General features: G+C 39.2%; 1 protein-coding gene across 1 annotated transcript in view; it reads left to right on the forward strand.

Moving 5' to 3' along the window:
* Positions 1 to 11,286, forward strand: part of GPR63 (G protein-coupled receptor 63) — a 67,887-nt gene extending 56,601 nt beyond the window's left edge. Inside the window, exon 2 of the mRNA XM_018053140.1 lies at positions 5,802 to 11,286. Coding sequence (XP_017908629.1) covers positions 5,955 to 7,214 — 1,260 coding nt within the window. The 5' untranslated portion in view covers positions 5,802 to 5,954 and the 3' untranslated portion in view covers positions 7,215 to 11,286. The remainder of the gene's footprint in view (positions 1 to 5,801) is intronic.

The raw sequence follows: 12,300 nt of genomic DNA on the forward strand, positions 1-12,300 counted from the left end.
ACCTCTAAAACCAGATGTTGAATGTGAAAGGTAGTATAGGATTTGACTGTCATTTTAAAACTCAATTTGATGATTTTTTAAATGAAATTATGTGCATATAACATAAATAATAAAAAGAGAAAAGAAGAAATTCTCTGATTTGATAAAACATAATGCAAATAAGGGCTTCCCTGGTGGCTCCGCAGTAAAGAATCCTCCTGCAGTGCAGGAGACATGGGTTCCATCCCTGGGTTGGGAAGATTCCCTGGAGGAGGGCATGGCAACCCACTCCAGTGTTCTTGCCTGGAGAGTCCCATGGATAGAGGAGCCTAGAGGACTACAGTCCTTAGGGTCACAAAGAGGGACACGACTGAAGCAACTAAGCATGCACGCATACAGTGCAGATTAATCTACCATGTATGTATTGAGCTGTGTGCAAAGCATAGTAGTCATAGGGGACAATGAGATTTATAAAATCTATCTGCCTTCTAGGAGAATATACTCTTTTCAATGAAACAAATATCTAAAGCACTGAAATAGCAGTTTAAGACTGAAGGATGAAGACTGCAAGAATTCTGTGGCCTCCACTGCCCATTCCAGCCCCAGCTGCTGCCGCTGCTAAGTTGCTTCAGTCGTGTCCGACTCTGTGCGACCCCATAGACGGCAGCCCACCAGGCTCCCCCGTCCCTGGGATTCTCCAGGCAAGAACACTGGAGTGGGTTGCCATTTCCTTCTCCAGTGCATGAAAGTGAAAAGTGAAAGTGAACTCGCTCAGTCGTGTTCAACTCTTCGCGACCCCATGGACTGCAACCTACCAGGCTCCTCCATCCATGGGATTTTCCAGGCAAGAGTACTGGAGTGGGGTGCCATTGCCTTCTCTGTTCCAGCCCCTGAAGCCCCATTAATTGTGACATCTTGGCATTCTTCAAACATGAAACACTTACTGTATCACTAACCTGATTGCCCCTGTGTTGTTTCTATAGATACTTGAGACAATAGAAAGAATCATAAATTCAATAATTTCTGCCATATCTGAGGTTTACATGTGGGGTTTGTGTATATATATATGTGTGTATAAATATATATATAAACATACACCTTCACATATTTTAATTTTTTCTTGGACTATGTAATGAGAGTACCCAACAAATGCCAAATAAAGACTAGTTTAGATTAAACATTAGGATTGCTAACCAAGTATTACCAACCTAAGCTAATTTTCTACTGTTCTTATGTTGCTACTGTCCCATTTCCTCTGGAAATGCAAATTTTTACTATAAAACTTTGATTTAGTCTTCTGTGAAGTTCAGAGAAACTGCAGGTTACAATGTACTTGATAAGAATTTCTAAGAGGAAAGAATCTTTTGACATAGTTACAATGAGTGTTCAGAAGTCCTAATTTTCGGCCAGGAGTACAGTGAATGAAGAGCATATAGATACCAGGGCAAAAGTGTTATTAAGTTCATGTATGTTATGTTCTCTGACATTAGAAATTTCTGATCTTCCTCAGTGTTTACCTTAACACTGCTTTTATGTAAGCCTTTCATAGACTCTTTGTATATTTGGGAAATTCAACTTTTGTATTTAATGGGCACTGAAAAGCTGATTGGAAGCTCTGTGTGCGTGGGTTGGGCTTGATGGTAGGTGGTCTTCAGTATACAAGGTAATTGGGCACCAAGCTGGCATTTTTCTTGGGGCACCATGAAAGGTTAGTATCTAGAGTATTTTTTTTTCCTCTGGGGCTTTTTAATTACTGGAAAAGACGAGTGCTTCAGTCCTGCCTGGTAGTGTATGCCTGGCTGCTGGCCATCTGGGAACAGGGTGGAGAAGGGGGCTAGGTTCTCATGCTGAATGTGCAGACATCCATCCAGTCCTGCTGTGTTCAGCCGTGCAGATTCAATAAAGTTCTGTGCTTATCAGGTTCAGCTGTGCCAGCGACTTGGGCTGCTGGCATGGGGGTGTGTTCTTTCATGTGGTTGCTGGAGAAGATGAGCCACAAACCTAGAGTGGGGTTCCAGTAGCTCTGTATATAGATTTTTCAGTCAATTTCCAAGTTTTCTGCCCCACCCAAACTTAAAGTACTTCCTGGTATCTCCTAATCCACAGCTTCTCCGGGGATCTACTGGGTTTTTTAGCTTCTTCTAAGCATATTTCTCAGGAAGTACTGAAGATAAAAAGTTCTTTGTTCTGCTCTGTTCAGTTAGCACACCACCATCTGCCTTTGCCTTAAAACATTTACAAAAACTCTTATCTATTGATGCATCTTTCATTCATACTTGTCCTTTTGGATTGTGAATTTTGTTTAAAAAATATCCCTATACTGTCATTTCAGTGTAGAGAAGCAGGGTCAATGGTTCATTTGTCTAGTTTAAGCAGAAATTCAGGAATCATTTGTTCATCAGTATTTCCCCAGTGCCTTGCTCGTTTTTATTGTTCAGTCACTCAGTCGTGTCCTACTCTTTGCAATGCCATGGACTGCAGCATGACAGGCTTCCCTGTCTTTTCACCATCTCCCGGAGCTTGCTCAAACTCATGTCCGTTGAGTCAGTGAGGCCATCCAACCACCTTTTCCACTGTTGTCCCCTTCTCCTCCTGCCTTCAGTCTTTCCCAGCATCAGGATTTTTCTGATCAAGACATCTGCATATATTCCTTTATGCTTGACTGGTTTGATCTCCTTGCTGTCCAAGGGACACTCAAGAGTCTTCTCCAACACCACAATTCAAAAGCATCAATTCTTCAGTGTTCAGCCTCCTTTTTGACCCAACTGTCACATCCATACATGACTATTGGAAAAATCAGAGCTTTGACTAGATGGACCTTGGTCGGCAAAGTAGTGTCTCTGCTTTTTAATACACTGTCTAGGTTTGTCATAGCTTTTCTTCCAAGGAGCAAGTGTCTTTTAGTTTTGTGGCTGCAGTCACTGTTTGCAGTGATTTTGGAGCCCAAGAAAATAAAGTCTTACTGTTTCCGTTGTTTCCCCATCTATTTCCCATGAAGTGATGGGACCAGATGCTTTGATCTTTGTTTTTTTTTAATGCTGAGTTTTAAGCCAGATTTCTCACTCTCTTTTACCTTCATCAAGAGGCTCTTTAGTTCCTTTTTGCTTTCTGCCATAAGTGTGGTGTTATCTGCATATCTGAGGTTATTGATATTTCTCCTGCCAATCTTGATTCCAGCTTGTGCTTCATCCAGCCCAGCATTTTTCATGATGTACTCTGCATGGAAGTTAAATAAGCAGGGTGACAACGTAGAGCCTTGATGTACTCCTTTCCCAATTTGGAACCAGTCTGTTGTTCCATGTCCTGTTCTAACTGTTGCTTCTTGACGTGCATACAGGTGTCTCAGGAGGCAGGCAGGCTCATCGTAGGCTCTGAAATAAGTATTTGATGGATGAATAATTGAGTGAATTGAGTTAGAAGTTTTTACAACAGCAGTAAAATATTGTGACTGTATGTGCACATAGAACAACCTAAAAGGCATCTTTTACAATAAATTTTTGTTTTGGCTCTGTTCCATTTTGGTTTTGTTCTCAGCATGGTCAAGAAAATAAGAGTTTTAGAAAGCTAAGTGTGTGCTCCTTTAGGATGGATGTGTTTGCTTTCTTAGTCAAGCAGTTATAGCTGTTACCTTAGGCTTAAAGATACACATTTGCCTAAGATACACATTTATGATTTTTGTCTAGAAAATCATATTGAGGCTGAGGTATGCAGTAAGCACAGTCTTTATGTTTATTTGTATGTATATTTGTGAAGTTATAAAGAGATTTGGGCTGATTATATAGTTATAAAGAGACTTTCCCCACAGTCCTTTGTGGTTAATAAAGTTTGAGAGTCACTGGCTTAGTGGGGCATCTTATCCAGGTATGTTTTCCTTAGAAAATGTACATTTTTGTAGAGACAAAGAAATTAAGCTATAACAGTGAAGTGAAGTGTTAGTCAGTCAGTTGTGTCAGACTCTTTGTGACTCCATGGGCTGTGGCCTGGCAGGCTCCTCTGTCCCTGGGATTCTTCAGGCAAGAATATTGGAGTGGGTTGCCATTCCCTTGTCCAGGGGGCTTCCCAACCCAGGAATTGAACCCAGGTCTCCTGCAATGTAGGTGGATTATTTACCATCTGAGCTACCAGTGAAGCCCATAACATCTCAAGTATATAGTAAAATTAATATTTTGAACAAATAGGTGAATATTCTTATTCATATGGTTAGCTCTGGACAGCAAATTGGGGATTATGGAGAGACAGGAATATGTTAGAGAGCCCATGATTTGGTTAAAGTGCTGGATCTTGGGTCTCACAAATGAAATGCTTCTACCCTCTATACTACAAGAAATGAATAAATGGACTTCTGGCACTTACTCCTAAAATTATTCAGTAATTGTAAGTTCAAATAATGAGAAAATTATGGCATCATCTTAAACAATTATTGTGGGGCTTCGCAGGTGGTGCTAGTGGAAAAGAACCTGCCTGCCAGTTCAGGAAACACAAGAGACACAGGTTTGAGCCAGGGTCGGGAAGATCCTCTGGAGAAGGACATAACAACCCACTCTAGTATTCTTGCCTGGAGAATCCCATGGACAGAGAAGCCTGGGAGGCCACAGTCCATTGAGTTGCAAAGAGTCAGACACGGCTAAAGTGACTTAGCACACACACATGCATGCAAACTACTGTGTAATTCGCCCATCCCCAATCTTTGGATTTATTAAAGGAATCTACACAGACACCCAGTGAGAGTTCTTTATAATTAGAAAGGTTATAGTTACCTCTCCAGTAAGGAAGGAAAATCCTACATCACAAAAGTAGGTTAGGAAGATAATAGATTAAGAAAATTGTTTACAGAAAACTCACGGGTTACAGAAATTGTTAAGAAGTTGGGGGTAAGGAGAAGAGAAAGGTGATAAGAAGCTTTTTGGAGCAAGAAAGTGAAATATCTTTGTAAGTTTTCTAGAGTGCATTCTTCTTCACACCTGAATATTTTCCCAGTCATCTACTTTAGAATCCTTTATTTCTTGGTTGACATTTTAATCAAGTTGCTGGCATTACAGTAAGGTTAATCTTAGGAAGAATAAATTGGGAAAATAAAAGTATTTGTTTCAGAAAATACAGGATGGAAATGGGTGGGCATGGGAAAGAAGAGAGAATTTGAGGATCAAAGAGATCTTTGGAAAAAGAAAGGAAGTCTTCAAAATATGACCAAGACGTTTTACAGATAATTTTTCTTCTTTTCTTGAAGAACTTCTTCAGTAGAGTGGTAGGATTCTGGGGAAAACCACAAATAAAATAGAGAGCCAGAAAACTGCTTCAGACCCTCATTGAAAATAAGGGTGGTGTCTACTTGTGAAGCTGTGAAAGCAAAGGTGTTTGATTATCATGTATTAAATAGGAAACTGATTTCAGGGTTCTTTGCCAACTAGCTTCGGGCTAGTGTAAGAACGGAATATAAACCTGTACCAAAGAGCTATCAAGAAAAGTATTAATACCCTCAGGCCAAACAGATAATAAAATCTATATTAAGAGTAACTATGAAAAGGCTATGCTGCTCCTAGAAATTTGAAAGAAAAGTTAACTGTAAGGTAATACTTTTGGCCTTTGAGGCAGTAATACATTTTTATTCTTTTCACTTTCACTTTATATGTGGAAGTCATGAAGTTTCCTTTATAGTTGACTAAAAACAGAACAATATTTTAGTGATGACTAGTCTAGAAACTTAAATATTTTTAAAGAGTTAAAAAAGTAAAATAGGTCCTTCAGGATGAAGAGTAAGGAGTCAAATGATGTGTACAAAACTCACTCCCGTTTATTTTTTTGTGTTTTGGACTTGTTTTCAGGCAAAAGGACTCCTATGGAAGATGGACATCTTTCTCCCGTTTCCAGAATATGTTTCCAAGCTCATCAGTGAAACCTGATCCTGCTGCTTTGTGTTAAAATGCTTGAAGAACACTCACATCTCTGACAACGCCAGCTTCCATCCTGTTGAAACCATGGTCGTCTCTGCAGTGTTGACGGCATCCCATACTGGGGCATCCAACACAACGTTTGTAGTTTATGAAAACACCTACATGAATATTACGGTCCCTCCACCATTCCAGCACCCTGGCGTTGGTCCACTGCTTAGATACAGTGTTGAAACCCTGGCTCCCACTGGGATGAGTTCCTTAACAGTGAATAGTACAGCTGTGTCCCCAACACCAGCAGCTTCCAAGAGCCTCAACTTGCCTCTCCAGATCATCCTTTCTGCTCTAATGATGTTTATTCTGTGTGTGTCTTTTCTTGGCAACTTGGTTGTTTGCCTCATGGTTTACCAAAAAGCTGCCATGCGTTCCGCCATTAACATCCTCCTGGCCAGCCTGGCCTTTGCAGACATGTTGCTTGCAGTGCTGAACATGCCTTTGGCCTTGGTCACTATTCTTACCACCAGATGGATTTTCGGGAAATTCTTCTGTAGGGTATCTGCTATGTTTTTCTGGTTGTTTGTCATAGAGGGAGTAGCCATCCTGCTCATCATTAGCATTGATAGGTTTCTTATTATAGTTCAGAGGCAGGATAAGCTAAATCCATACAGGGCTAAGGTTCTCATTGCAGTTTCTTGGGCAACTTCTTTTTGTGTAGCTTTTCCTTTGGCAGTAGGGAACCCCGACCTTCAGATACCTTCCCGAGCTCCCCAGTGCGTGTTTGGGTACACAACCAATCCCGGTTACCAGGCATATGTGATTTTGATTTCTCTCATTTCTTTCTTCCTGCCCTTCCTGGTGATCCTGTATTCCTTTATGGGCATCCTCAATACTCTTCGGCATAATGCCTTGAGGATCCACAGCTACCCTGAAGGTATATGCCTCAGCCAGGCCAGCAAACTGGGTCTCATGAGTCTCCAGAGACCCTTCCAGATGAGCATTGACATGGGCTTTAAAACGCGTGCCTTCACAACCATTTTGATTCTCTTTGCTGTCTTCATCGTCTGCTGGGCCCCATTCACCACTTACAGCCTTGTGGCAACGTTCAGCAAGCACTTTTACTATCAGCACAACTTTTTTGAGATCAGCACCTGGCTACTCTGGCTCTGCTACCTCAAGTCTGCGTTGAACCCACTGATTTACTACTGGAGGATTAAGAAATTCCACGATGCCTGCTTGGACATGATGCCTAAGTCCTTCAAGTTTTTGCCGCGGCTCCCTGGTCACACACGGCGACGGATACGCCCCAGCGCTGTCTATGTGTGTGGGGAACATCGGACGGTGGTGTGAATATTGGAACTGCCTGACATTTTGGGTGGTGGCTGTTCTTTATCTGACTTTGAATTTTCTTTCTCATGGCTCCTCCACTTAAACTTTGTTGTTTTATTCATAGGTTATGTATATATGTGTATGTGTGCAATGTAAAGAAAGAATGGTGATTAGTTATAAGTCTGTTACCAGGGATACACAATAGGGAAGTGATCCCAAGTGTTACCTCCAGGGTTCAAGAGAAATCCTTGATTTAGGGTGGGGAGATGGTTTTCTGTAACTTCAGTTGATTTTGTTTCTATAGTAGGAATCAGAATTGTGCTTTATTGAGCCTGAAGTTACATTGAATTTTAGGTATATTGTATGCTGCTAAGATATGCTTAGTTGAGTTTATCAATTTTTTTTTTTCCTGGAAGACACTGCTGCTTTTTGCCATCACATTGGAGCCAAAAGCCACATACATCTCAGTAGATAGTTAGTTTTATTTAAGAACAATAACCCAAGGGGGTCAGTGACATTTTAAAGGTCATTAATATTTACTTTGGTGCACTTTAAGAAACAATGTACAGACTAATTCAGTCATGTTTTTCAGAATTGCTTTTATACATGACATGTTGTGCTTTAGGAAACATTGCATTATTTCTAGGAAGATAGTTTTTTAAAAAAATGTTTTATCTGCATGTACAGTTTTAAAGGAGAGAACATAAAAACGGAGAACTTTTTCTAAGCACAATAGTGAATCTTTAGAGAAATAGGGCAGAGTTGAGAAGATGGAGCACCTTTGAAAATGTAAATGAAATGCAGAGAGGCTGTGGCTGGTGGGGGCTGTGCTGATTCCTTTTACTCACCGATTCTCTGAGTTCAGTGAGGAGAAGGGTCACCATTTATTAGACATCTACCAGGTGCCAGGCACTGTGCATCATTTTATCCTCATAGTGTGCTCTGAGGGAGGTTATTACTTCTTCCTTTTGCAGACAAAGAAGGCAAGTCTCAGAGACTTAAATTCTGCCCAAGGTTATTGGTAGAGCTGGGGTCAGAAAATCCATCTGAGTCCTGAGACTGCTGTTCTGCTGTACCACACAAATACCTCCTTCAGGTTTGGAAGTTCCATGACCAAGAGGGAACTATGTGTATTCTTCCTTTCTTTTTTTCTTTTAGATTGAAACCTTTTTTTAAAAAAAAAAAAAAAAAGCTTCATTTTTTTTTAATTGCCAAAAGGAATTATATTACAGAAAGTCTGGAAAATAGAAAGGAAAAAAATAAAATCATTCATAACCTCCTTTATAAAGTAGAACTTAAAAATTGATAAGGGTATAAGGAAATAAGGCAAATTTTTGATTTGCAAAACAAGTGACAATTATTGAGAAGTTAAATACAGCTGTCTATAGGTCTTTGCCCTGTAGGTTTGGATGTTTCCAGTTGTCCAGCTGTATTTCTCAATGTTCTGGACAGAATGCCGTGGTTGCCCCAGTGCTTGCCCAGAGCAGAGCTGGCTGTTGAAGAATGTGAACACTTAGAGGTGAACAGAAAGCCTGGTCTGAGCCTTGAGCAAGTTTTCACTGGGGCAGGTCTAGGGTTTCAAATTCTTCTTCTCTTGCTGATAATATAATCTGCCTCTCCCTGCTGCCCTACGTGTATCCGGGGCCTTCGGTGCCCTCTCTCTCCAATTCCAGGAACTAGACGGCCCCCAGAGATGGGGCTTCAGACTAAGGCCATAAGTGCTGAAAGTGTAGCCTGGACTTTATAGTCAAGTTAACCATGAACCCCTTTTGGATTTATAGCATGTTTTCAGAATTGTCGTGTTTTGTCACCAGTGGGAAGTGAGCCTCCGCTTCTTTAGCTGTACAACCAGATCGTTGGACTAGGTGAATCTTCAAGATCTTTCCCAACTGTAATGTGAGAGTAGAGATTTTTTGAAGAGCCCAGCTGACATCAGCATCACTCTTTGGTCTCCAGTATTATTTTTTCTTACATTTTACTTCTTTAGATATTTCTTAAAATTGAATGTCTGAAGAGCATGTGGCACCATGGCAGGAGTTAGGAGTTTGGGGGGTGGATGTCATCATCAAAGACCCGAGAAACGCTGTTCTTGAGGCAGTGGTCTTGTTATTGGGACTCATTTTCCAGTTAACTTGTCCTTGGGGACTCAAGCATTATATTCAACATGTTTTGAGATCATCTTCTGATGAGACTCACCTACCTCTTTGGTTTTTTATTTATATTATTCACAGGTAAAATTACTGTTATCCATTGGGATCTTATAGAGCACAAACACTGTAGTAGGTATTAGTAGCACATTGAAGTGTATCATGCTTTCCATTTTCAATATAAGCTAGATTTCAGGCAGATACTAATAAGTCTATTTCAAATTAGACTTTATCTGAGGAAAGTCAGTGTGATCTGTATTCATCTTACATGTTGGCATTAGAACTTGAGACACCTTTCATGGTTGGAGTTGAGACAGCTTTGTTTCCTTTGTCCTGTTTTTATGAGTAATCCTTAGGTAACTTCAGTGCTGCTGGTAGGCAGTGCAGCATTGGAAAGAGCTCTGGAGTGCCTGCTAAGAGGATCAGTGTTTGTGAAAGATGACCAAGAGGGGCCTATGTGAGAATGCAGCATCCACACCGAACAGCAGTTCTCTTTACACTGGATTGTCTTGATCAATCAGATGACAGTTTACAAACCATTTTGAACATTTTTATCACATATACATTTTGAAAACTTAAAAAAAGTACTGTGGTATACCTTTGAACGATTTAGGTGTAGTATCATATGTTACCTATTCTATATTTTCTTGATGGAAAAAAATGCCACTATGAGTTCTCACCACTGGCTGACATCATCAGAAGTGCTTTTCTTTTTCCTTCAGGCTAATAAGTAAGAAGCAGGAAAGAGATAATGAAGTGTTTGTGGTCAAAAGAAAGAGTCAAAAGAAATCCTTAATAATCTGAAATAGTGATATTCAAACTTTCAGATATTCATTTGCATTTAAGTCTTCCCAGGAGGGCTTGTTAACAATAAATGCAGGTCACCAGGGCCCCCAGAGGGGCATTGGGCCCACCAAGGCCCACGTTTATCTTGTTGCGTATGTGGTCTGATTCTGTTTCAGATGGTCTCTGGGGCATACTTCAAGAAACACTCCTGTGGGAAATATATCCACTTAAAAAATGTCTCCTTTTTCCAAAAACGTTTGATTTGTGTTGGAAGCCATTATCTCCCAGTGCGTGGATAATCCACATGAGAGGAAGATCTGTGTATCATTGTGCCTAATTTGCTGCCACTACTCCAGTGTCAGCTTTATCATCTTTCAACTGGCAAAGTTCTGATAAAACGTAGTTTCAAAGTAGAGCGAAAAGGTGACTTCACAATTGAAAGTGATGCCTTTTGGAGTCTGATTCGTCTCATATTTTCTTTTCTAGGTGAGAGATATCTTTATTGTATGTAATCTCCTCAAGAGTAAGGGGAATGCAAAGATTCATCCAATTCCTATTGCTCTGCTTATGCCAGTTGTGTTGAATGGGAAGCATGAAAAAATAAAACTATTTAAATCTATGTATTTCAGTTGCTGACAAAGATACTTAATATTTGCTTTTGTTTACATGAAAATATTTATGTATATATCACAGGAAAAATGTTCACTTGCTTGATATTTTATTCTTCCATGATTTTTAATGTTTAAAGGACTGTTTAATTCAGATTTTCACAACCATAGTCTTCATTGAAAACTCAGTTTTTATAATAATAAATGAAAATGTCAAAGCACATGTTTGTTAATACAAGTAAATGGTAATACAGTTCTTAGATGTTAATTGGTACTAGTCCTTTGTAATTAAAACTAATTTATTTTACAATGGTACCTAACCTATATGAAAAAATCACTTTGAATTTTGGGTTGTAATATTCAAAATCAAAGTGTACAATTATTTGTGCATATTCTTATTACATCCAGGAAAAGAGCTACCAATAAGAAAATGAATAACTGTTTAACATTTCTAAAAGTGGAGTTTTTTTAAAGGACTACTTCATTTATCTTAGAAAAAAAATTGTCATGAATAATACTTTCTGTTCAATTAAAATCTGAGTTTAGTTTCAATCCTACTTCCTTTCGGTTTTTATTTTCAAATTAGCTCTCAAAGCCTTTATGTGTATAACTGTATTCTGGTTTTAGAAGTTCTCAGAGCAATTAAGGATGAAATGAAACTTGGCAAAAGACCATTAGTATTGAGATAGTTTTAAGACATTCTGTCTAGGAGAGTTATAAAAATTTTCCTGCTAAGTCATTTGAAATTGGATTGTCACTGGCAAATCAGTGACAATGTTTGCTTCTGTTTTGATGGAATGATTTCATACTGTACTTCTCTAAAATCTAAGGCCTTTCTAAAACCTACTTTTAAATCTTTAGAAAATATCATTCATTTTTATATGAGTTTCAATTTTTGCCAACTAGACACGAGGGTTTTATTTTCCTTTTCACTTATATGCAAAAGCTAAATATATTTATTTTTAAGTTACAATAGAAGGTTGATTTACAAAGGAAGTTTCTCATTGAATCTACATCTAATAGTTTCTTTTGAAATGGAAAGGTAAGATATAGCAAAATAGAGAAAAATGTTGAATTAAAACCATGTTCACATCTACTGTGAAAATAAGCTCCACTCAACTCATAATAAAGAAAACCTTTAGAAGTGTCTACCTTCTATGTCAAGGTGCAGTCAGTTAGCTTTAATGCAAAAAGAAAAAAATATTTCATGGGTGTATCAGTCAGGATTTAACCCAGGGAAGCAGAAGTAGTGAAATAGATTTATTATGAGATCTATTGCAAGAGCTGGCTTACATGGTTGTGGGGCTGGCTGAGCAAATTTGAAGGCCAGAGGGTGAGCTGTCCTATAGGACAGGCTGGAAATCACAGGCACAAAACTCAAGTTGCTGTCAGCTTCTGCTGAGGCAGAATTTCTTCCTTTTCAGAAAAGCCTCCCTCTGCTTTCAGCCTTTCAACTGCTTAAGTCAGACCTATCCAGATTGTCTAGGAAAATCTCTCAGTTAATGTGGACTGATTGTAGATTTTAACCACATCTACAAAACATCTTCATAGCACCACTTAGATTAG

Source organism: Capra hircus, chromosome 9 (assembly GCF_001704415.2).
Source record: "Capra hircus breed San Clemente chromosome 9, ASM170441v1, whole genome shotgun sequence".
In the NCBI taxonomy this organism is placed as follows: Eukaryota; Metazoa; Chordata; class Mammalia; order Artiodactyla; family Bovidae; genus Capra; species Capra hircus.